The 26418-nt window shown below is 37.5% G+C and overlaps 1 protein-coding gene across 2 annotated transcripts in view; it reads right to left on the reverse strand.

The window, feature by feature from the left end:
* Positions 1-26418, reverse strand: part of CNTLN (centlein) — a 352494-nt gene that overhangs the window by 194559 nt on the left and 131517 nt on the right. For both annotated transcript variants that reach the window (XM_003822610.6, XM_008976184.5), the window contains exons 6-7: positions 25914-26047; positions 7772-7934 (exon numbers count right to left, since the gene is read on the reverse strand). In XM_003822610.6, coding sequence (XP_003822658.3) covers positions 7772-7934; positions 25914-26047 — 297 coding nt within the window. The remainder of the gene's footprint in view (positions 1-7771; positions 7935-25913; positions 26048-26418) is intronic.

Here is a 26418-nt window from a genome sequence, read left to right on the forward strand (position 1 = left end):
TCGTCTTGTGTTCTCTACTTTGCTCTCTCTGACATGCAGTTTAAGCAGTTGCATTCCTATTCAGAAGTTGCCCTGACTTGATGTGATATGACTAGGTGGGTAAGACTACACTGGGAAAAACTCTATGTCTTGCACTGAATATCCATCCTTCCAAGCAGCAGGTGAAAAAGAACTGAGAAAGCCCAGAACAAATTAGGTCAGCTTTGCTCTAGGTTTTGAGACAAATTCTTATCTTATTCCTTAGCTTACTCCAAATATACATCTCCTACTTGCCTGTTTTCTTTGTTGGCTGACTGGATTTCATGTATTTAATAGTAATGAGATCACTCAGTTGTGAACTTAGAGTACAGGAAGCAAAGATAGTCCTCCAGCCATTTTTAACTCTAGGCCTCAGTCCAGCAGTAAACTTGGTTAAAACAGCCTTCAACAAGGTTAAATCTAGCTTTATTTCTAAAGTGTTTTTTGGTGACAAGACCTCAGGGTAATAAAATGTTTAATTCTCTAGGAGATCCTGCAAGAAGGCAAAAGCTTAGGATGTTCCAGTGCCCTGGGTAGATTCCATCTTATTCTCATTCCAAGAGTAGAGTTTAAAAAAAAAAAACAGTGCTCAAGTGAGTAAATTAGGCAATATGATAAATTCATTCATCTGCATTGCTTTAGGCATACTGAGTTATCTTCTTCCCTATTAGCAATAAGATTCCTTACAACAGTTTTCAGAGAGGCTCTTTTCTCTATAACTTCTTTCCTCTAATAATCCAAAAAGCTCGAATGGATCAGAATTTTTTTGTAAGATTCTGGCCTATAAAAATGTAACCACGTATTATATTATATGCTTTAGAAGTATCAATCATTACAATTCATAAGCAATATATTATCCTTACTATTCTTCATGCTATTTTCTGTTGAAGAAATTAAGTGAAAAAGGTTAAAAGGATCTCCAGGGGACAGAAAGCAAGTTAGAAATAAGACCTCAACCTCCAACTCCTTTAATTTTCAGGGGCTTAGACTGAAGAACCCCTTTTCGAATATTTTATTAGTGTTAAAGAACTAAATGATATTTTATATATCTTAACAATTTTGAAAACGTATATGCTCTGTTATCCACTGATACTAATTTGTTTAAGAATTGAAATCATCCAAATCTAGTAAATATACTACAGCATTCCCTCATTATCCACAATATTGTTTCCAGGACCCAAGTGAATAAAAAAAATCTGAAAAATGCACAAGTCCCTTATATAAAATGGCACAGTATTTTGCTTATAACCTATGTACATCCTCCTGTATACTTTAAACCATCTCCAGATTACTTATAAGAATAAGATGGAATCTACCCAGTGTTTACAATGTAAACACTATGTAAATAGTTGTTATACTCTTTTTCTTATTAATTTTTATTGTTGTATTGCTATTTTTCATTTTTTCCCCAAATATTTTCAATTCAAGGTTGGTTGAATCTGTGAATGGGGATATGCCCTATGGATACAGAGTGCCAACTGTATTTGCAACACTGACTGAAACAATAAATTCTTCAAGTGAAAACTGTACTATTTATAGCCAAAAATGACAACACTAATTTAACATGTAATTTAATAGGCTAACTCCTTATTTTCCTAGTTAATAGTTTGAGTAATAATGTCACTAAACAGACCAAAAAGTTATAAAATACATGTTAGTACCCCAACCATGTTTGATGGTCTAGAAATCATAAATGCTGATATAATTCCTTATCAATATTTAATTCATACACATATATAAATGTGCAGATAAAAAAATATTAAAAATTGTATGAACGGCTACATGCTCAGAGGAAGAGAACACATTAGATTACTTTTATTTATCTTGATAGGTGTTTTTCTCCTAGAAAAGCCTTCCACACTATATGACTGGTAGACTTGTATATGAGACTGATGATTTGTTACGGAGAGCTCTGGGACAATATGACTCACCTCTGTGCTCAAAACTTTTCAATTTTCTTTCTTCACCTTTGTCTCCCCTCCTCAATTCCCACATCCTACCACTTGGGACAACTGTTTTCATCTTTTCAGATAATTAAACAGATATTATGATACAGATCTACTTAATAAATGAGAGAAAGAATGGGTAATGTAAGGGCAAGAAAAAGGGGTGAAGAATTGAGAGAAAGAGAACAGAGGAAACAAACTTCATTAGAAACAGTAAACTAAGATCTGATTCTTAAAGAAGTTTAATAAGAATTGAAGACAAATTGTTAGTGTAATACTTTTAATTCAACTCACCTGAGTCTTAGAGCTAAATCCCAATTATTATTCGAAAATATTAAAATGAATCTATGTGAAAATGTTTCAAATTTTGAATAAATAATTTCATCTCATTATTGCAAGATTATTCAAATTAGAAAACAATCTAAAAATATGTGTAGACAAGGAATAAAGACAATACATATAATGCTCTAGAATAAGAATGAATAATCTGATATAAATGAACACTAAAGTCTGAACAATAACACACCTGACAAATAAGGCAATGTGATCATTCCCAAATTTTAAAATCCTGCACTACACAACTACTACATTTTTGAGGAGAAAAAAAAGCGTTAGTAAAAAATCTTCAGAAGCTCAAAAAGTTAAAAAGTGTGATGTAATAGCAAGATAAAAGAAACCAAATGGATACAATCAGGAGAAACAATGGCCAGAGAAAAATGATGGAAGCCCTTTTCACAGAGAAAGGTAACTGCTATACTCTGGTCACCAAAAAGAAAGCAATGAAATCTTCTGAATAACATTTAACTTAGATATCAGGATAAATATTCCAACATTAGAAATTATTAAGTGTTGAAAAAATTTGGATGAGAATGGATAATGCAAGTTTGTAGAATCTGTTTACCGAGGCTTTTAGGGATAAGACCTCACCTTTCCATTTAAAACTGAACTATACTGTTGGCTTTATAATAAAGTTTAAGAATTGCATTCTGGACCCAAGATTACCTAGATCTGAATTCTACACAGGTAGCTGTTTGACTTTAGACAACACTCTAAGCTTCAGTTACCTGATCTACAAACAGGGATAAAAATAACAATACCACATCAGGTTGGTGCGAGGCTTAAACAATCAGGCAAAAGCCCTACTGCCAGTGCCTGATACACAATAAGCTAAAAAAATGTTATCTATTATTATTATATGGTTACTAGGAGCAATTTACATTTTTATCTCGATTTACATAATACATTTCTAAAATAATTTGTGTAAATGGAAACTCAGATTCTCCCTGGCTTATAGTACAATTTTACATTCTGTCTTTATAACTGTGATCTAACTGGAAGGACTTCTCACTTGTATTTTGTTTCTCCACATTTTTCACCACTGCAGAACCATTCATCCACCCAAAGTCAAACATTAAATGGACTAGAGTAATGTTTAAATTAAAATAGAAACATCGCCATAAAGTTTTAAACTACAATTATGATTTTTAAATTGCATTATCCAAAGTGGGATATCATAGCATGCAATGTCTCAAGTTTCAGTAACTTAACGTTTACTGATCATGTAGTAGGCAGGTCCCCTTAGAATCCATGACCCCCATACATTCTTATTATGGGATAATTTTAAAAGGGTATGTTATGTACGAACTAATTAAAAGTGAATTGGGCCAGGTGCAGTGGCTCACACCTATAATCCCAGCACTTTGGGAGGCTGAAGCAGATGGATCACCTGAGGTAAGGAGTTGGAGACCAGCCTAGTCAACATGGTGAAACTCAGTCTCTATCGAAAAGTACAAAAATTAGCTGAGTGTGGTGGCACGCGCCTGTAGTCCCAGCTACTGGGGAGGCTAAGGTGGGGGAATTGCTTGAAGCCTGGGAGGCGGAGGTTGCAGTGAGTCGAGATCGTGCCACTGCACTCCAGCCTAGGCAACAGAGTGAGACACTGTCAAAAAAAAAAAAGTGAATTGCATATGGTTAATATGATGCTATAGCTTCATAAAAGGAAGTCTTCCCTGGGTGGATAGGTCAGTGTGTGTGTGTGTGTGTGTGTGTGTGTGTGTGTGTGTGTGCGTGTGTGTGTGTGTGCGTGGGTGTACATATGTGTAGTCAGTACACTATAATGAATAGTAATAGTCTGAACTGACAAAGAAATGTTTATTGCACCTTTATTTACAATAGTAAAACAAATAACATATATAACCAACAGTAGAAAAATAAATTATATGACCATCTAAAATAGTTATATGTTATGATTTTTTTAAATATAATGTTAAAGTGAAAAATATTAGTGTGCTAACAAATATGTTAAGATGCATTTTTAAAAGTGAAATATTCAAAATGTTCACAGTATTTGCCTCTGGGAGATGGAATTATAAAAGACTTTGTTTTTTAAAATAACTATATACAGCCACCAAAACAACTGTAATGTCTACTAACTGCAGACAAAATTTATAAAGAATAAATAAATAATAAGAATATTTTCAAATTGAGTCTAGTTGAGGATACTAATGAAAACTGTATGAATAACTACAAGCATCTAAAACAACTTCAAAATTAAAATATTACAGTGGGAGGAACAATTTCAAAGTGAGAATCAACTTAAGTATCAGTGAAGCCCCCCTACTCCCACACTCCCCAAGGTAATCTCTGAGAAACAAAAATAAAAGAAAAATGATATTCAATCTAGAGAAAGAAATGATAAAAAACAGACTAAACACAAGGAAAAGTAAGCCAATTATTAGGTTAGCATATCTCAGTTTGTTCTCTTTTATTTTTATTCTGCCTCAGTATCATTCACATACACAACATAACCCCATCATTTACATCTCTCATTTTCTATAATGATTCTTGGAAGGGATAAACATAATCCTAGAAGAAAAGTGTTTACGGTTTCAAAATGTACCCCAGATCACAATTTAGGTTACGGCAAGTTCGCCAAATAGGGGCATATAAGCTCTACTTCTCCAAATTTAGTAAAGACATACACTAGGGAATTTATGGTTTGAACTAGAGTCCATTTGGAAAAGTTATCAGAAATTAATTTGTCTCTTTGATATCTTATCTTCTCAGCAAAGTATTACTGGTATGACACCATCAAGGAGAGCTTTCTTTATCCTTAGTCTTGGAACAGGCCCCCAGTTATGCTCCCATATTTCCCTCTACTACTATTACAACATACATCATTCTTTTCTTGCTTCTACCATTTAATGTCTGCTATCAACTAATTTTAAACTGTAAGAGTTGTAGAATAAAGGAAGTAAAATGGTATCTATGCAGATAACTGGGCAGGAAAGCTTTCAGGCACTGGAAGAAAGTATACCTTGAAAGGTTAAATACCTGTTATGTTCAAGGAATAAAAACATGGTGTGTGTTGCTGGAGTGAATAAGAAAAGAAGGCAAAGATGAGATCAGAGAGGTAATGTAGAGTCGGAACGTGTAGAGTCCCACAGGTTGTAGTAAGAACTTAGGTTTTTTATTTTTAATGGTCTGGGAAACCACTGGAGGAACTTGAAGAGAGCAGTGATCTGATTTGACTCACAAAGTTTTTGCAATAATATCCTGGCACCTATGTCAAAAGGCTTAAGATCAGAACAAAGAAACTGGCAAGTTACTGCAATAATCCAGGTAATATGTGATAGTGGCCTGGACAGAATGGTGACAGCAAGGGTGGTGGGAAGTAGTCGAATTCTGCACCTGTACTGAAAACATAAAAGGCAATAGCTTTGTTTTGAACACGTTCAGTATGAGATGCCCATTAGGAATCCAAGTGAAGAGATATTAAGTAGGCAATTAGATATACTCTTTCCTAGAGTATACAGAAGAGATCCAAGGTAGATAAACAAATTTACAAATTTGGGAATCATCAGCCTATAGACACAGGTAGAGCATCCAAATCAAAAAATCTGAAATGCTCCAAAATCCAAAACATTTTTGAGCACCAGTATGATGCTCAAAGGAAATGCTCATTGGAGCATTTCAGATTTCAATTTTTCAGATTTGGGATGCTCAGCCAGTAAATGTAATGCAAATATTCCAAAATCTCAAAAGCTAAAAATGTGAAACACTTCAGGTTTCAGATTCCAAGCATTTCAGATAAGGGATATTCAACCTGCAGTATAATTTTGAAAGTCAAGGTGATTAGATAAAATCACCTAGGGTGTGAGTATAAACAGAAAAAAAAAGGGAGAGATCCTAAGAGTGAGGCCTGGAACATTTTAACACTTTACAGGACATGGAGACTGGGTAGGACCAGAAAGAAATTAAAAAGGGACAGCTAAAAACTGAAGGAAGAAAACCACCCAATTATAGTACAATGGAAGCCAAGAGGGGAAAAAAAATGTTTCAAGCAATAGAAAAAAAATGTTTCAAGCAACAGAAAGTCATCAATGGGGGAAAAAGAGAAAACAATTAGTATTAATAACAATTAACAAGTATTAATAAAGTACAGTGTTTCAAATCATTTTAGCAATGGAACGTGCTTTAGAAACAAAAAACACAGTGGGCAATGTCACCCCATAAAACAAAAAGGCAGCACTGCTCTAGCTGAAGTGGAAGACTGTATCTTCCTGCTTGCTATCATCTAGGTCCTTGGGAGAACACAAAGGGAACACAAAACACACACTGAAAACCACTGTTACAAAGCATCATTTAAAAATATGTGTTTAAGTTTTAAGGTAATTAATTTCATGTTAATTATAGACATTGGATTTTCACAGTGATTTTTTAGAAAAGTAAGATCAAAAGTAAAAATCCAATAATTCTAGAGGGATAATATGAACTGTATTATTTAACGTCTCTAAGCCTCACTTGCCTCAACTACTATCATTAAATGAGAATAACACTATATAAACTACATTATTTATTAAAATAATTTAGCACACTACACAAAACATATGAAGAACACAGTAAAGGCTTTTTTTTTTTTTTTTTGAGACGTTGTCTCCCCGTCGCCAGGCTGGAGTGCAATGGTGCGATCTTGGCTCACTGCGACCTCCGCCTCCCAGGTTCAAGTGATTCTCCTGCCTCAGCCTCCCAAGTAGCTGGGACTACAGGCATGAACCACCATGCTCAGCTAACTTTTTGTATTTTTAGTAGAAACAGGGTTTCATCATGTTGGCCAGGATGGTCTCGATCTCTTGATCTTGTGATTCGCCCGCCTCAGCCTCCCAAAGTGCTGGGATTACAGGCATGAGCCACCATGCCCGGCCAATAAAGGTATTTTTTTAATTAGTAGATTAAATTATTGCTGCTGAGTCAGTTAGCACACCTAAATACTTGGGTAAACCTTCTTGAAAGGCTCCTAAAACAACTGTAAAGTAAAAGACTACTGAACAGAAACACACAAAATAAACAGAGAAAAATCCTGGAAAATATTGATCCTGAAGCCCTCCTCAGCAATCCCCTTTGTATTTGTGAAGATTTGCCGAAAAATAATGTACAAATTTTACAATGAAAGTCTGCCATACTTGACAAAATAATTTCTTGTAATAGCAGGCCAAGGAATTCCAGTTTTGAGACTATACTCCTAGTATGTTTCACAGAAGCTGTCTGAATGCCAATTTATAAAAATAATACCCTATAGAGTAAGTTTGTATCTATATTTTAAGTGATTCAGCTCTAATTACCATAAAGAAAATACAAAAAATTTTAAATGTTACCAAATTGAACCATCCTTCACTTCTAAATTTTGAGGAAACACATGTAAAAGGAAGTAAAAATTAAATGCTGAAATTTGAAAAAATCTGAATTCTATATATGTTCATAAGTTCATACATAAACATTTACATCTTTATTACAGAATAAAAGCATACTTTTTGATATGATATACTTTCAGCTGTGTGAACATCTTCCTGATTTCTCAGTACTTTTTGTGTGTCCATATTGAGAACCTGAAGCTGCTGGATCAGCTCTGCTTGCTGGGCTGTATGTGTACTGTTCTGTTTGTAAAGATTCTGCAGCTCCTGCAGTTCCTTCCTGTGCAAAGCAAGCAATAAATAGAGAAAAGTATGGATAAAGATCATCTCAGTTAAATAATTGTGTTCATCTAAGGTTACAGATTGGCATCCTATTTTGCATCTGTTATTTGTACTGCAGGCAAACTTATTAATAAAAGAAATAATGACATTTAATATTTATCACATACACACAGAAAATATTGATACAACGACTATGACTTTCAAAGCCAGATACATATTAATTTTCTTTTGTAGCTTTATAGTAATAAAAACCATGGATATACATAGTACAACCTTTTATTTAAGTTAACACTTCAGTTTCAAGAATTAACAAGTGGTAAGATCAACTTATAGTTATTAGACAGTTTTGAACAAAGGGTACGTCAACCTTTCATTTTATATTACTATACAGAACTTTAAATATATTAAAAAGAATCCCAAAGGGCAAACTTAAGTTTTCAAACCAAAGTTCCTTAAAGCACAACTGCCAATTCTAGTTTGTAACCTCAGGGTCCTTGGCTGGGATTCTTGTGACTCCTCTAACTCAGCTTGAAGGAACTGATGAGGTAAAAGAGTCAGAAAGTCACAAGAAAAATCCAGTCCTTCGAACCTACGCAGGATGAAACTGATAAGCAGGAGGACAAATGAACTGGTGGTGCTAATGATGGCACTAAGAGTCTAGGAGAACTACACCTTTGAGATAGAGGTTTCCAGATTGCTGTGGTTGTGAATCCTGTGTGATACAGATTATACAAACTGGGAATTCTTTTGTATACTTAATTTGAACAGAGAAATATTTATAAAGAACTATTACATCAAAATATACTATAAACAGTAGTCTCTTATTATCTATGGGAGAATGGTTTCAAGACCCACTTTGAATATGAAAATTTACAGATGCTCAAGTCCTTATATAAAATGATGCAGTTTTGCATATAATCTATGCACAACCAAATACTTTAAGTCATCTCTAGATTACTTATAATACCTAACACAAAGTACATGCTATGCAAATAATGTTATACTGTATTGTTTAGGGAATAATGGCAAGAAAAAAGTCTGTACACGTTCAGTACAGATGCAACCACTCATTTTTCTTCACCTGATATTTTCATGATTGGTTGAATCCATGGATATGAAAGGCTGATTGTACTTATATAATATTTTGAAGATTGTATTTATTAATGGAACTTATTTTTTTACCTATAACTTTAAACTAGTCATTCATTCACATAAAATGTCTTAAAAGAAAGAAGGAATAAAAGAGATACGGAGACAGTTGTTGAACATGGATGAAAATTAGTATGGGAGCAAGGAGTTCTGCTCCTTAGAGATTTAGAACATTAATGTTCTCAAACCACAACTACAACCCCTGCATCCATACAGATACATGGATATACACCATTTTCCTGTAACAATTCAAAAAACTGAAACATGCAGAAAATAGCAGTCAAAAACGGGGAAGGGGAGAGAAGAGAACCAATAATGGCACAATGCCTTCAGGAAATGTAATACAAGAGGAGGGGAAAAAAGACCCACAGTAATCATGCATGATGATTACTGCCATTTTTCACTAATAACATTAGCAAAAATTATCAAAGGAAATACGCAACAGGGCAGGAGAAAATTCCATCATAGTTAAGATACGTTAGCCAGGAGGCCTAAAAAAAATGTCACATTTAGAAAAGAGACATGATGAAGATAAAACATATCATCTTTCAATACAGTGTTAAAACATAGCAAATTTATTTATATTCCCATGTTAGAAGACATTTGGTATTTCTTAATGAGAAGGCCCGAATCCGTAGCTGGTCTGCATTTAAGGACAACGTACAACAAAATATATATATCTTTAGTCAAAAGAAACACACTAGGCAGGGTGCGATGGCTCACACCTGTAATCCCAGCACTTTGGAGGCCGAGGCAGGTGGATCACCTGAGGTAGGTGGATCGCCTGAGGTCAGGAGTTCGAGACCAGCCTGACCAATAGTGAAACCCCATCTCTACTAAAATTACAAAAATCAGCTGGGCATGGTAGCATACATCTGTAGTTTCAGCTACTCAGGAGGCTGAGGCAGAAGAATCACTTGATCCTGAGCCGAGATCGCACCACCCCACTCCAACCTGGGTGACAGAGCCAGACTCCATCTAAAACACACACACACACACACACACACACTATCTCTCTCTCTCTCTGAAGAGTAAGGAGATGCTCATACTATTATGACGCTTTGCAAATTAAAAATTAACCTGGGAAAAAGCACATTTTTCTCTACCACCTCATGATATTTTCTGGGCATGCTCTCAATAAGTGGAATTGAAGCATACTCTTATACTATGTAGATATGTTTATTTCTATCTCCCCACACAACCCTCGGAAAAGTACAAGTGATGATATGTACACCAATGTTGCAAATACAAAAAGCAAGCAAAGCTCGCACAACTCACACATCTGAACCAGTGGAAAGCACTGAATTTGTCCAGATCTTTCCTCATTTGAAAATAAGTAGAGAAAAACAGGGCGGGCCAAGATGGCTGACTAGAAACAGCTGTGGTCGGAGGCCCCCCACCAAGAAGAACGAAAACAATGAGTGAATCCTGCACCGGCAACTGAGGTATCCAAGTTCTCTCATTGGGACTGACTAGGCAGCTGGCACAACCCACAGAGAGCAAGGAAAAGCAGGGTGGTGCGCCGGCCCACCTGGGAGCCACACAGAGTAATGCGAGCTCCTACCACCAGCCAAGGGAAATGGTGAGTGATCGACCTACTGAGAGGTGCCAGTGTGCTGGCAGCCCCCGCAGCCGTGGCTCGCTCTCGGCGCCATCTCGGCCTCGGCGCTCACGCTGGCGGCGCTTGAGCAGCCCTTCAGCCCGCCGCTGCACCGTGGGAGTCCTCTTCTGGGCTGGCCAAGGCCAGAGCCAGCTCCCTCAGCTTGCGGGGAGGTGTGGAGGGAGAGGCGTGGGTGGGAACTGGGGCTGCGTGCAGCGCTTGCGGGCCAGCTAGAGTTCCGGGTGGGCGTGGGCTTGGCGGCCCGCACTCAGAGCGGCCAGCCAGCCCCACCAGCCGGGCAGTGAGGGGCTTAGCACCCAGGCCAGCAGCCACGGACGGTGCGCCAGATCCCCCAGCAGTGTTGGCCCACCGGCGCTGCTCTCGATTTCTCACCAGGCCTTAGCTGCCTCCCCGAGGGGCAGGGCTGGGGACCTGCAGCCCACCATGCCTGAGCCTCCCCCACCCTCCCCCCACTCCCCCCACTCCCCCCCACTCTCTACCCACTCCCCACTCCCCCCACCCTCCCCCCTCCCTCCCCTCACTCCCCCCACCCCGCCGTGGGCTCCTGCGCAGCCAGAGCCTCCCTGATGAGCGCTGCCCCCTGCTCCATGGCAGCCAGTCCCATCCAAGGGCTGAGGAGTGCTGGTGGAGGGCACGGGACTAGCAGGCAGCTCCACCTGTGGCCCCTGTGCGGGATCCACTGGGTGAAGCCAGCTGGGCTCCTGAGTCTAGTGGGGACTTGGAGAACCTTTATGTCTAGCTAAGGGATTGTAAATACACCAATCAGCACTCCGTATCTAGCTCAAGGTTTGTGAACACACCAATCAGCACCGTGTGTCTACCTCAGGGTTTGTGGATGCACCAATCAGCACTCTGTATCTAGCGAATCTAGTGGGGACTTGGAGAACTTTTGTGTCTAGCTCAGGGATTGTAAACGCACCAATCAGCACCCTGTCAAAATGGACCAATCAGCTCTCTGTAAAACCAATCAGCTCTCTGTAAAATGGACCAACCAGCAGGATGTGGGTGGGGCCAGATAAGACAATGAAAGCAGGCTGCCAGAGCCAGCAGTGGCAACCCCCTTGGGTCCCCTTCCACACTGTGGAAGCTTTGTTCTTTCACTCTTTGCAATAAATCTTGCTGCTGCTCACTCTTTGGATCCACACTGCCTTTATGAGCTGTAACACTCGAAGGTCTGCAGCTTCACTCCTGAAGCCAGCGAGACCACGAATCCACCAGAAGGAAGAAACTCTGAACACATCTGAACATCAGAAGGAACAAACTCCGGACACGCCGCCTTTAAGAACTGTAACACTCACCGCAAGGGTCTGTGGCTTCATTCTTGAAGTCAGTGAGACCAAGAACGCACCAATTCTGGACACACTACCCTGCCTGGGAAACCACACTTTTTCCATGGATCCGTGCTACCCACAGATCAGGAGATCCCCCAATGAGCCCATGCCACCAGGGCCTTGGGTCCCAAGTGCAGAGCTGTCCAGATTCTCGGCAGCCTCTTGGTGGCCTCTCAGCAGCCAATGGGTTGGTGACTACCTACGACTACCAACTTCCTAATGGAAGGGGTGGTCATCATCACCACCCTGCCTTTTGCCTAAGATGCCTGAGTTCCCGGGGAGTAGGGGCAAGGGGTGGCAGCCATCACTACAGCTCCAGTCTGCCAATTTTCCCCTGCCAGTGCCAGGAAGACTAGATGGTTTGGACCCAGACAGAATTCCCCACAGCACTCACAGTGGCTATGGCTATGGCAGATCATGGCCAGACTGCCTCTTCAGGCAGAACCCTAACCCATCCCTCCTCACTGGGTGAGACCTTCCTGCAGGAATTTCAGCAACTGCAGCCAGGGGTTTAGGGACAGAACTCTGATGTCCCTGGGACTGAGCCTCTAGTGGGAGAGGCAGCCACAGTATTCACAGATTAGCAGACTTAGACTTTCCCCCTGCCAGCTCTGAGGAATCCAGGCAGTCCAGATGATTGAGATTCCCCACAGCACAGCGCACCCGCTCCGCCAAGGGGCAGCCAGAATGCTTCATTAAGCACGTCCCAGAACCCCTGCCTCCAGACTGGGTGAGACCCCAACAGGGGTTGCCAGATAACTTATACAGGAGCATTCCTGTTGGCATCAGGTTGGTGCCCCTCTGGGACAAAGATCCCAGCCAGAGGAAGTAGCAGGCAGCCATCTTTGCTATTCTGCATCTTCCACTGTTGATACCTGCAGGTGCAGAAGGGACCCAAGTGAATAGGGTCTGGAGTGACCCCCAGCAAACCACAGCAGCCCTACGGAAGAGGGGCCTGAATGTTAAAAGAAAAACAAACAGAAAGCAACAACAATAACAGCAACAACAAAAAGGTCCTCGCAAACTGAAAGATCAAAGCTAGGTAAACTCACAAAGATGAGAAAGAATCAATGAAAACTCGAAAAGCCAAAGTGCCTCTTCTCCATATGATCATAATACCTCTCTAGGAAGAGCACAGAACTGGGCGGAGGTGGAGATAGATGAACTGACACAAGTAGGCCTCAGAAGGTGGGGAACAACGAACTTAGCTGAGCCAAAGGGACATGTCCTAACCCAATACAAAGAAGCTAAGAACCATGATAAAACATTACAGGAGCTGTTAACCAAAATAATTAGTTTGAAAGGAACATAAATAACCTAATGGAGTTGAAAAACACAACCTGAGAACATCACAATGCAACCATAAGTATCAACAGCCAAAGTGACCAAGCAGAGGAAAGAATTTCAGAGCTTAAAGACTATCTTGCTGAAATAAGACAGGCGGACAAGACGAGAGAAAAAAGAATGAAAAGAAACAAAACCTCCATGAACTTTGGGATTATGTAAAAAGACCAAACCTATGACTGACTTGGATACCTGAAAGAGATGGGGAGAACAGAACCAAGGTGGAAAACATACCTCAGGATATCATCTACGAAAACTTCCCTAACCTAACAAGATAGGCCAACATTCAAATTCATGAAATCCAAAGAACCCTCGTAAGATACTCCATGAGATGATCAGCCCTAACACACATAATCATCAAATTCACCAAGGTCAAAATGAAGGGAAAAAAAATGTTAACAGCAGCCAGAGAGAAAGGGGAGATCACCTACAAAGGGAAACCCATTAGACTAACAGCAAACTTCTCAGCAGAAACCCTACAAGCGAGAAGAGATTGGGGGCCATTATTCAATATTCTTAAAGAAAAGGATTTCCAACCCAGAATTTCATTTCCAGTCAAACTAAGCTTCATAAGCTAAGGAAAAATAAAATCCTTTTCAGAGAAGCAAATACTGAGGTAATTAGTCACCACCAGGCCTACCTTGCAAGAGCTCCTGAAGGAAGCACTAAATATAGAAAGGAAAAACCACCACTAGCCACTGCAAAAACACACTGAAGTACAAAGACCAATGAAACTATAAAGCAACTACATCACCAAGTCTGATAACCAGCTACCATCATAACAGGATCAAATTCACAGACAACAATATTAACGTTAAATGTAAATGGGCTAAATGCCCTGATTAAAAGACACAGAATGGCAAGCTGGATAAAGAGTCAAGACTCATCAATGTGCTGGATTTAAGAGACCCATCTCACATGCAAAGACACACATAGGCTCAAAATAAAGGAATGGAGGAAAATATACCAAGCAAATGGAAAGCAGAAAAAAGCAGGGGCTGCAATCCTAGTTTCTGACAAAATAGACTTTAAACCAACAGGGATCAAAAGAGACAAAGAGGGGCATTACATAATGGTAAAGGGTTCAATTCAATGAGAACTGCTAACTATCCTAAATATATATGCATCTAACACAGGAGCACCCAGATTCATAAAACAAGTTCTTAGAGACCTACAAAGACACTTAGACTCCCACACAATAATAGTGGGAGACTTTTAACATCCCACTAACAATATTAGACAGATCACCAAAACAAAATTAACAAGGATATTCAGGACATGAACTCAGCTCTGGATCAAGTGGACCTGATAAATATCTACAGAACTGTCCACCCAAAAACAACGGAATATATATTCTTCTTGGCGACACATAGCACATAGCACTTACTCTAAAATCAGTCACGTACTTGGGAGTAAAACACTCCTCAGCAAATACAAAAGAACTGAAATCATAACAGTCTCTCAGAAAACAGCGCAATCAAATTATAACTCAAGATAAAGAAACCCACTCAAACCACAAAACTACATGGAAACTGAACAACCTGCTCCTGAATGACTCCTGGGTACATAATGAAATTAAGGCAGAAATCAAGAAGTTCTTTGAAACCAATGATAACAAAGAGACAACACACAGAGTCTCTGGGATCCAGCTAAAGCAGTGTTAAGAGGGAAATTTATAGCACTAACTGCCCACATCAAAAAGCTAGAAATATCTCCAGTTGACACCCTAACATTGAAACTAAAAGAAATAGAGAACCAAGAGCAAATAAACCACAACACTAGCAGAAGAAAAGAAATAACCAAGATCAGAGCAGAACTGAAGGAGATACAGACATGAAAAACCCTTCCAAAAAAATCAATGAATCCAGAAGCCGTTTGTTGAAAAAATTAATAAAATGGATAGACTGCAAGCTAGACTAATAAGAAAAGAGAAAAGAATCAAATAGATACAACAAAAAAAGATAAAGGGGATATCACCACTGACCCCACAGAAATACAAACAACCTTCAGATAATACTATAAATACCTCTATGCAAATAAACTAGAAAATCTAGAAGAAACAGATAAATTCCTAGACACACACACCCTCCCAAAACTGAACCAGGGAGAAGCTGAATCCCTGAATAGACCAATAACAAGTTCTGAAGGGGCAGTAACAAATACCCTACCAGCCACAAAAAAGCCCATGACCAGTGGATTTACAGCTGAATTCTATCACAGGTGCAAACAGGAGCTAGTACCATTCCTTCTGAAACTATTCCAAACAATTGAAAAGGAGGGTCTGCTCCCTAATTCATTTTATGAGGTCAGTATCATCCTGATACCAAACCCTGAGAAAATAAAAACTTCAGGCCAATATCCCTGAACATCGATGCAAAATCCTCAAAAATTAGCAAGGCGTACTGGAAGCGCCTGTAATCCCAGCTACTCAGGAGGCTGAGGCAGGAGAAGTGCTTAAACCTGGGAGGTGGAGGTTGCAGTGAGCCAAGGTCACGCCATTGCACTCCAGCCTGGGAAACATGAGCAAAACTCTGTCTCAAAAAAACAAACAAACAAAATCCTCAATAAAATACTGGCAAACTGAATACAGCAGCACATTCAAAAAGCTTATCCACCACGATCAAGTCAGCTTCATTCCCAAGATGCAAGGCTGGTTCAACATACACAAATCAATAAATCTAATTCATCACATAAACAGAACTAAAGACAAAAAAAAACATGATCATCTCAATAGACACAGAAAACACCTTCGATAAAATTCAACATCCCTTCATGTTAAAAATGCTCAATAAACTAGGTATTGATGGAACATACCTCAAAATAATGAGCCATTTATGACAAACCCACAGCCAATATCATACTGAATGGGCAAAAGCTGGAAGCATTTCCCTTGAAAACTGGCACATGACAAGGATGCTGTCTCTCACCACTTCTATTCAACATAGTATTGGAAGTTCTGGCCAGGGCAGTCAGGCAAGACAAAGAAACAAAGGGTATTCAAATGGGAAGAGAGGAAGTCAAACTGTCTCTGTTTGCAGATGACATGATTCTATATCTAGAAAACCCCATCATCACAGCCCAAAAGCTTTCCAAGCTGATATGCAACTTCAGCAAAGTCTCAGTATACAAAATCAACTGCAAAAATCACAAGCATTCCCATACACTAACAATAGACAAGCAGAGAGCCCAATCATGAATGAACTCCCATTCACAAATGCTAAGAAAAGAATAAAATGCCTAGGAATACAGCTAACAAGAGAAGTGAAAGAGTGAAGGACCTCTTCAAGGCGAACCACAAACCACTGCTCAAAGAAATAAGAGAGGGCAAAAACAAATGAAAAAACATTCCATGCTCATGGATAGACAGAATCAATATCGTGAAAATGGCCATACTGCCCAAAGTAATTTATAGATTCAATGCTATTCCTATTAAACTACCATTAACATTCTTCACAGATTTAGAAAAAACTACGTTAAAATTAATATGGAACCAAAAAAGAGCCCGTATAGCCAAGACAATCCTAAGCAAAAAGAACAAAGCCAGTGGCATCACACTACCGGACTTCAAACGATACTACAGGGCAACAGTAACCAAAACAACACGGTACTGGTACAAAAACAGACACATGAACCAATAGAACAGAACAGAGATCTCAGAAATAAGACCGCACATCTACAACCATCTGATCTTTGACAAACCTGACAAAACCAAGCAATGGGGAAAGGATTCTCTATTTAATAAATGCTGCTGGGAAAACTGGCTAGCCATAACCAGAAAACTGAAACTGGACCCCTTCCTTATGCCTTATACAAAAATTAATTCAAGATAGGTTAAAGACTCATTAAATGTAAAACCCAAAAGTATAAAAATCCTAGAAGGAAATCTACTCAAACCATTCAGGATATAGGCCCAGGCAAAGATTTCATGACAAAAACATCAAAAGCAATTGCAACAAAAGCAAAAATGGACAAATGCTATCTAATTAAACTAAAGAGCTTCTGCACAACAAAAGAAACTATCATCAAGTGAACAGGTAACCTACAGAATGGGAGAAAATTTTTGCAATCTATCCATCTGACAAAGGCCTAATATCCAGAATCTACAAGGAACTTAAATTTACAAGAAAAAAACAAACAGCCCCATTTAAAAAGTGGGCAAAGGACACGAACAGACACTTCTCAAAAGAAGACATTTATGATGCCAACAAACATATCAAAAAAAGCTCAACATCACTGATCATTAGAGAAATGCAAATCAAAACCACAATAAGATACCATCTCACACCAGTCAGAATGGATATTATTAAGAAGTCAGCCAGGCACGGTGTCTCACTCCTGTAATCCCAGCACTTTGGGAGGCTGAGGTGGGTAGATCACAAGGTCAAGAGATCAAGACCATCCTGGCCAACATGGTGAAACCCTATCTCTACTAAAAGTACAAAAACTAGCTGGGCATGGTGGCACACACCTGTAGTCCCAGCTACTCAGGAGGCTGAGGCAGAAGAATTGCTTGAACTGGGGAGGCATAAGTTGCAGTGAGCCGAGATCCACTCCAGCCTGGCAACAGAGCGAGACTTGGTCTCAAAACAAACAAAAAAAAAGTCTAGGAACAACAGATTCTGGCGAGGCTGTGGAGAAATAGGAACGCTTTTACACTGTTGGTGGGAATGTATATTAGTGCAACCATTGTGGAAGACAGTGTGGCGATTCCTCAAAGACCTAGAACCAGAAACACCATTTGACCCAGCAATCCCATTACTGGGTATATATACCCAATATAACATAAATCATTCTATTATAAAGATACATACACGTGTTATGTTCATTGCAGCACTATTCACAATAGGAAAGACATTGAATCAACCCAAATGCCCATCAAAGATAGACTGGATAAAGAAAATGTGGTACATATACAACATGGAATATGATGCAGCCATAAAAGGAACGAGATCATGTCCTTTGCAGGGACATGGATGGAGCTGGAAGCCATTATCGTCAGCAAACTAACGCAGGAACACAAAACCAAACACTGCACGTAGTGGGAGCTGAACAATGAGAACACATGGATACAGGTAAGGGAACAATACACACTGGGGCCTGTCAGTGGGGAGGGTGGTGTGCGGGGGGAGGGAGAACATCAGGATAAATAGCTAATATATGTGGGGCTTACTACCTAGGTGATAGATTGATAGGTGCTGCAAACCACCATGGCACATATTTACCTATGTAACAAACCTGCACATCCTGCACGTGTATCCTGGAACTTGAAACAAAATTAATTTTAAAAAAATAAAATAAAATAACAGGACATCTAAAAGGAATGGGGGTAATAAAATTAAGAAAAACGAAATGCAATTGTGAATACTTAGAGGAAGAGTATACCTCTCAGTAGGAGTAACATAAGAACTTAGAAGAAAAGTGAAGAAAAAGTACAAAAAATAAGCCATTATGCCGCTGTGAAATACCAATAGAAAGCCAAGATGTAAGGACATCTCTGTGAGGGCAGGAACTTTTTTTGTTCACTGCTATAAACAGAGCACCTAGGACAGTTCCTGTCTCTTATTAAACATGTGTTGTTGTATGGGACACATCTTATGCATCTTTTGAGATTCAACCTCAGCTAGCTACTAGAATTTTGAGTCCATCTCTCTGCCTCAGCCTACTAATTGCTACATCAGCCTACCAAATATATACAGTTCAAATGACTCCATCACGTGAGGATAACCAGCTGCATGCCTAGAGTCTTATTCTCCGTTTACCATTTCCAGACTGGTATAAACAATGCTACTATACAGGGGATGGTATGAACAACAAACTGGAAGACAAAACACAAAAGGAAACCAGAGAGATAAATTATCTTCTTCCATCTGATGGCTTGCTCTAGGGCACAGTTTCTCAGTTCTTGGGTGGCTAAGTCAGTGACCTGATGTCTTCATGGTTTATCATGAAGCAATGGCCAGAACAACAATGCATTACCTCGAATTACTTTTTACCCTTCCCTGCCTCAGATTCTTGTACTTTTGCCCACTCTGTACTGGAAGTGAATCTCCCAAGTAATCAGTATGTAATCCCTGACTCAGGCCCTGTTTACTAGGCTATGTAAAAACAGTTGTTGAATGAATGAAATGAAAAAGATAATAAAAAAGGATTGATACAAAGAAAAAAAATGCCATCATAGCTTTAAATCCATAATGAGAGTAGTTATAAGCAAAATCAAAGTTATGCAACATAAAATTGTTAGGTTCAAACTTGAGAAGTTCCTCTAGATACAGATCAAAGGGAATTAAGGACAATCTAGGTTAGTTGAAAGAGAAGATACTGAGAACCAACAATACTTCTTCCCACCTCATGAAGGATGTTAAGTTCTGTAGAATATATTTTACTGCTGAAATATAAATCTAATAATCTTTCAGTTACTAGTGATTGTTTTAGTCCATTTTTGTTACTTATAACAGAATCCCTAAAACTGGGTAATTTATAAAGAAAAAGGAATTTATTTCTTACAGTTATTCTTACAGAAGTCCAAGGTTGAAGGGTTCCATCTGCTGAGGACCTTCTTCCTCGTGGGGACTCTATGCAGAGTCCTGAGGCAGTGCCAGACATCACATGGCGAGGAAGCTGAGCATACTAGCTCAGGTCTCTCTTCCTCTTATAAGGCCAACAGTCGCATTCCCATAATAACCCATTAATACCTGAGTGGATTAATTCATTCATGAGAATTGGATTAATTCATTCATGAGGGCAGAGCCCTCATGACCCAACGGCCTCTTAAAGGCCCAATGTCCCAATTCTGCCACACTGAGGACTAAATTTCAACATGAACTTTGGATGGGACAAATATTCAAACCATAGCAGTGATGCTGTCTCAGGAGTTGAGTAGGCCATGTGATTAAATTAGGACTATCTCTTTAAAGACCAGGTTTGACAGGAAACACTAACAGAGGGTTTCGAGCAGCTGCTCTACGTAATTCTGCAGAAAAAAAAACAAAAAAAAAAACCTGACACCTTCCAAAAACAAAGATCTATGGCTTCTTCACATTACATTTGCTTTTCTCTGTTCTAAGAACCAAACTGGAGCATCAGACTATAGTGGAAATAGGCTGTTCTCCTGGAAAAAGGTGAAAAGCAAAGGCAAATCAAACAATGGCTCCTTTAAAACATTTGCAAAGCCTCTCATTTCACTGGCCAAAATAAGTCACATGGCTAAATTGAATGCCAACAGGGGCAGAAAAGCATATGGTAGCAATAGGGAAGGCCCTGGTAAAAATGGGCTCATGAGATGAATCAAAACAAACATAATGGAATGAACAAATCAAGAGTAAAAAAGTTTAGTGATGAACACTGAAGTACTATATAGAATTATGCCTAAACATCTGTGTTCACTGTGGTTATACAAGAGAAGATAAATGCTGTAATTCTTAAGATACAAATTGGGGGGAGTCAAAATGGTTGAATTTATGTGCTTCTTTCCAGAGTATACAGAGCAGAGTGCCAAAATCAACTAGAGATGAACTGTAGTTTAAAAAAATAATAACATGAATCGCCAAGGTTTTTCATATCAGTTTGTTCTTAGTTTTAGAAAGATAGTGTTCCTTATAGAGAAAAAATAATTAAGATGTAATAATCTCCTCAATTTCACATCAGAGAGCCTTATTGTTTCATTATATGAAAAAAAAACCCTAAAATTATTAGTTACCAAAAGAACATGTGCAATATAGTCCCTTTTATTTAAAAACATCTGTCTACCCAATCTTCAATTTATAAATCGGGACTGAGAAAAATCTAGAACAATGCTCACAGAATTTTATGGCTGTTAATTCTCTAGGGATGCATTTTTAGTCTAACTTTTTTTCTTTTACCTTCTTTTTACTTTTCTTTACTGCATGTATTTATTTTTACATAATTCACGTTTATCATTTATACCAAAATAACTATAGCACAGTTCACAGTAAAAACAAAACAACTTATTTTTATCCACCAAAAAAGCTGTACAGTAAAACTATATGCAATAAAAGAAAAATCATTTGAAAACTATATGGGAAGGAAAAATTATATTTAAAATAGTAACAAGAAACATGAAAGAGCTAGGAATAAATTTGATGAGAAATGTTCAAAATCTGTTTGAGGAAAGACACAGAGGTAGACTGAAACAAATGGAATGACACACCACACTCTGGGACAAGAAGACTGAACATCATAAAGATGTCAATTCTTCTTAGATTATTGTAAATTTTATGGGCTACTAACATACCAAAGAAAAAATAAGCAAGTTTACTCTAAAGTTCATATGCAAAAACTAACAGGGAATAATGGCCAGAAAAGTTCTGAAAAAGAGTAGTAACTGAGAATGGGCCAGTCTTCATCATCTCTACTCTGCTTAGCCTAACAGCCCAACCTCTCTACAGACTAGTTATACTGCTCCTTGTTCTCTGGCTGTGACTGAATTTCATCAGTTGGAAGCACTAGCTGGTGATTCCAGGGTAAAGGAGAAAGTGGTCCGGATATTTATTTACCCAGCTCACTCTCTGCTGAGCCACAGTTTGGTAGTGCCTGTGTTCCTCTGTCTAAGGTTATTGGTCTTATTGGGCAGCTTCCGTCACAGGATACTAATTCTTGTCCCTTCTGGCTAAGGGTGGTAATGGTTTCCTGTTGTTGATAATCGATGGTCGGTATTTTCTGAATCTAATATCTATTCAGAGAGAACTGGTATCTTTATGATAGTGAGTCTTCCAAACCATGAACTTTGATATTTCCCTGAATATATTACACCTTCTATTTTTCTCAACATTTGTAGAATTCTCTGAATAGAGGTAATACACATTTTTCATTATATGTGCTCTTCATACCTCCAGTAATATTGCAAATTCTTAAGTTTATTTCCTAATGTGTTTCGCTGGTATAAAAGATGCAATTAAGTTTTATATACTGACCATGTATCCACCAAGCATGATAAACTTATTAGTTTAAACTATATATAAATTATTTTGGGTTCTCTACGTGAATTAATCATGTTTTAACAAATAACTACGATTTCTGCTTTCATTTCTAGGTCTTATATCTTTTTATTCTTCTTTCCTTACTACATATTTGTTATTTCTGACTATGTGCTAGACCCTATTTTGTAAAACTTTAGATATAATTTAAGTCCAGATTATTTTATCATTCTCCAAAGAAAACTCACTTGCTTCTGCTAAGCATCTGAGAAAACCAGCAATCCAGATGTATTAATCCAATTTCAGGATTCTGTCTGAAGATTTTCTGAACCAAAATTATGACTGCACTGTCTTGACTCAATTTCTAACAAAAATTCTCACCGCAATTGTAGAACCATTACCTATTCAGGTAAAAGTTTTGGTTAGGCAATTTAATTGGTTATCCTTTTTAATGCAATGGCTAGGTAAATATATTCATATGCTCTATACAGATTACAGACATGTACATCATTATATATGCATAGAGTTGGACTTCCATATCTGTGGTTTCTGCTTCCACAAATTCAACCAACAATAGATGAAAAACAGTAATTTTAAAAATATAACAACAAAACAATACAAACAAAAAATACAGTATAACAACTATTTATATAGCATTTACATTGTATTTGATGCTATTAATATAAGTAATCTAAAGATTTGAAGTATAACAGGAGGATGCACATAAGTTATGTGCAAATACTGCCATTTTACATAAAGGGCTTAAGCATCTGTAGATTTTAGTATCCATATTGAGGCCTGAAACCAATCCCCCACACATACCAAGGAATGACTGTATATACTTATTTACACTGTAACCTAGGCAAAAATCACTTGAGGTAGAGTTCACAAAAATATCCTTTAGCACAATGGGTGACATGGATCAAATATTCAATAAAATATAAATGACTATGAACTTCAAAGAAGGAAATCCATACAGAAAGAGTAGCTCCATCATTTATCAGTGAGGAAAAGTGTATCCAAATAAGAAAGTGCCTAGACCACTTTTTCCACAATTATGGCTTCATATGTCTTGATTACAACATAAAGATTCAATAAACTGGGACTGGTATATCATAACCACCCTCTCCCAGTGAAATAATGATGAAAGAAACAAGACACACAGTATATCCAACAGTAATCCTCATACAAGATAACTTAGGAGACACACTGTAGACATCTCAACTACTACCCTATAATGAGGATTCAAGACAAAGTCCACTCCTCCAGACTACCAACTCTGTGCTATTATTCTTCTCCTCTGTGAGTCCTTTTTTTCAAAATTTCAACTTCTATGTTAGATACAGGGGGTATATGTGTGGTACTATTACCTGGCTATATTGCTTGATGCTGACATTTGGGGTATGGATCCTGATACCCAGGTGGTAAATATAGTAGCCAACAGGTAGATTTTTCCACCCATGCACCCTCACTCCCTTCACTGTCTAGTAGTCCACAGTGTCTACTGCTCCTATGTTTATGTCGATGGGTGCCCAATGTTTAGCTCTCACTTATAAGTGAGAACATGAAGTATTTGGTTTTTTGTTCCTGCATTAATTCACATAGGCCATATGCCTCTATGGGTCCTTATAATCAAACTCTTAGAATTACACATGGCCCACTAGCTATTATTCTTTTACTATTGAATAAGAAAAAGTGCATGCGAGGATATTCTTGCTTTATTTATAATAACTTACAGCTCTTGCAATACACTAAATGTAAATATACAAACTCACGCAAAATGTAGAAGAAAACATAATTGTTATATCCCATGTCCTTAACACTGCACTGTATCCTAGAATGAACACCATGTTTGTTCTAATAGCCTAGCACCATCATACTCTAAAATGTAAAGGTCTTTGTTGAAATATTTTATGCAGTTCCAGACATTATATTTTAAAAAGATTGACAATATGGAAAACAGTCAGAAAGGTAACCCAAAACATGATAACATCTGTGAAATATGTACATGGAGAGTTTACGTAAGAAATAGGAGTAGTTGATCAATTAGTGAAAAAATGTTGTCATTGATAAATGTCTGAGACCACTGAGCTATGTTATAGAATAGGAATTAGATGGTTTCTGAGATTCTCCAGATAATAAAACTACAATAAATGGGTGGGAATTATAAAAAGGCAAATTTCAACTAAGTACATGTAAAACAATGTTCAAAAATTTAAACAATATAAAATGAAAATAGCAGTCTTGAAAAGCATCAGAAACTTTTAAACTAAGTTTTCAAGGAAAGACTAAACGCTATGCAATCTTACTGGGAAGAGGATAAGAATAAATAATAATTTTTAAATTTCATCCAAATCTAAGATTCTATTCCTGTTTAGAATTACTTTTCTGACTTTGTTATTGTTTTAAAAATAATTATAACATGAGTTGATATGTTAACCAGTCTATCATCTATAAAGTTTATACTTTTCCTCACCCTTATGATGAGAAAGTTTTTAAAATGTGATACAAGGAATCTGTTAATGTCCTAATTCATTTTAACTTTATTGGCTTCAGTAATGGTAAACAGTTTCTCATCCAAACTAAATTCACAATGGCATATTTAAATTTACAAAATTGTATTTTGCCTAATGGAACTATAAAAACTACCTCATAAACAGCACTAACTTGACCCCCTTACCAATGCCCACTAACATGAAGGAAAATTCCCAGACAAGTTTTACCAAAGAACTCCACCCAATGTGTACCAGAATGGCAGTGATGTATCCATCATTTATTTATCACTTAGTTTTAAATTAAAATAAATTATACAATCAAACTCTATTATATACCTCTAGAACCACATCTTCGATCCCATGCTCTGGTGCTACCAAAATAAATAAACACATGCATGCAAAATAAATACAAACATGCATGCATGTCCATTCATGCATGTGGATGGAGGGATAGATAGATAGATAAATACATAGATAGATAGATAGATAGATAGATAGATAGATAGATAGATAGATATTGATCTATGAACCAAGGAAAAGTTCTGTCTTAATTTATTCTCTCTCATACTATTTTCTGGAAAAGGTAATTACAAAGTAAATTAATAGTTTTAACATCTTTAAAAAACAGAAATACAAGTGTATCGTGCTTACTTTTTCAAGTAATCCAACTTTATGAATAGTATTACAAAATCAATTATGTTGATATAGAAAGACTGCTTTAAAACAAACTATATAGAATATAATAAAATTAAAGTCAAAATTTGTTTCTCAGTTACTATTGTTCACTGTAACAATATGAGCATCATGTAACACATGGCTAGAAATGTTAGAAGAAAACAATGAATGAAAGCATTGCAATGTCCTTGTTAAAAAATGAAACTAGGGTACCCCTTGACCATGCTCGTCCAATCCTGTAGACCCACTCATTCTTCCAGGCAATTTTTCAAGTTAGTGTAAATAACTCCAGATTCTCAATGCACAAACATATATAACCACAGAAAACATAGTTATTATTTTAGGGTGTAAGTAATAAGTATAAATGCTATCATTCTGAATAACTAATGACATTTCTATGATGTTAAATTAAAAATTGAATATACTTGCCTGACCAGGGTAATATCCATATCCTTCTGGATAAGTTCAGTCTGTTTATTACTCAACTGTAATGATAGAGCATTGTATTTACTCTGTGATACTTCAACTTCTTTCCTTGCTTCAATTAAATTGTCTTCAAAGGCCTAAAATTAGAGTGCTTATATCAATAATCAAACATAATAAATACTACATGTAACATCTGTTATATTTAATTATTCTACAAAATGACAGAGAAAAATACTGTTTTAATTTTTTCACTTACTTAAAATAATTTTAACACAAACAATAACTTTTATACCAGTCATAGATTTTTTCTTTCAAAAACTTAAAAACATCATGGCCTCTTGGTGTAAAAGTTAAGAATCTGAAGCAAATAAACTAGAAGATATGTATAAAAAATGTAGTTATTAAATTATTGTACAATAAAGTAATACAATAGCTGAACAAAAATGAACTCATTTACTTCAACATTAATCACAACAAATTATAGACATTTACTTATTTCCCTGTTTTC

Source organism: Pan paniscus, chromosome 11, assembly GCF_029289425.2.
Source record: "Pan paniscus chromosome 11, NHGRI_mPanPan1-v2.0_pri, whole genome shotgun sequence".
NCBI lineage: Eukaryota > Metazoa > Chordata > Mammalia > Primates > Hominidae > Pan > Pan paniscus.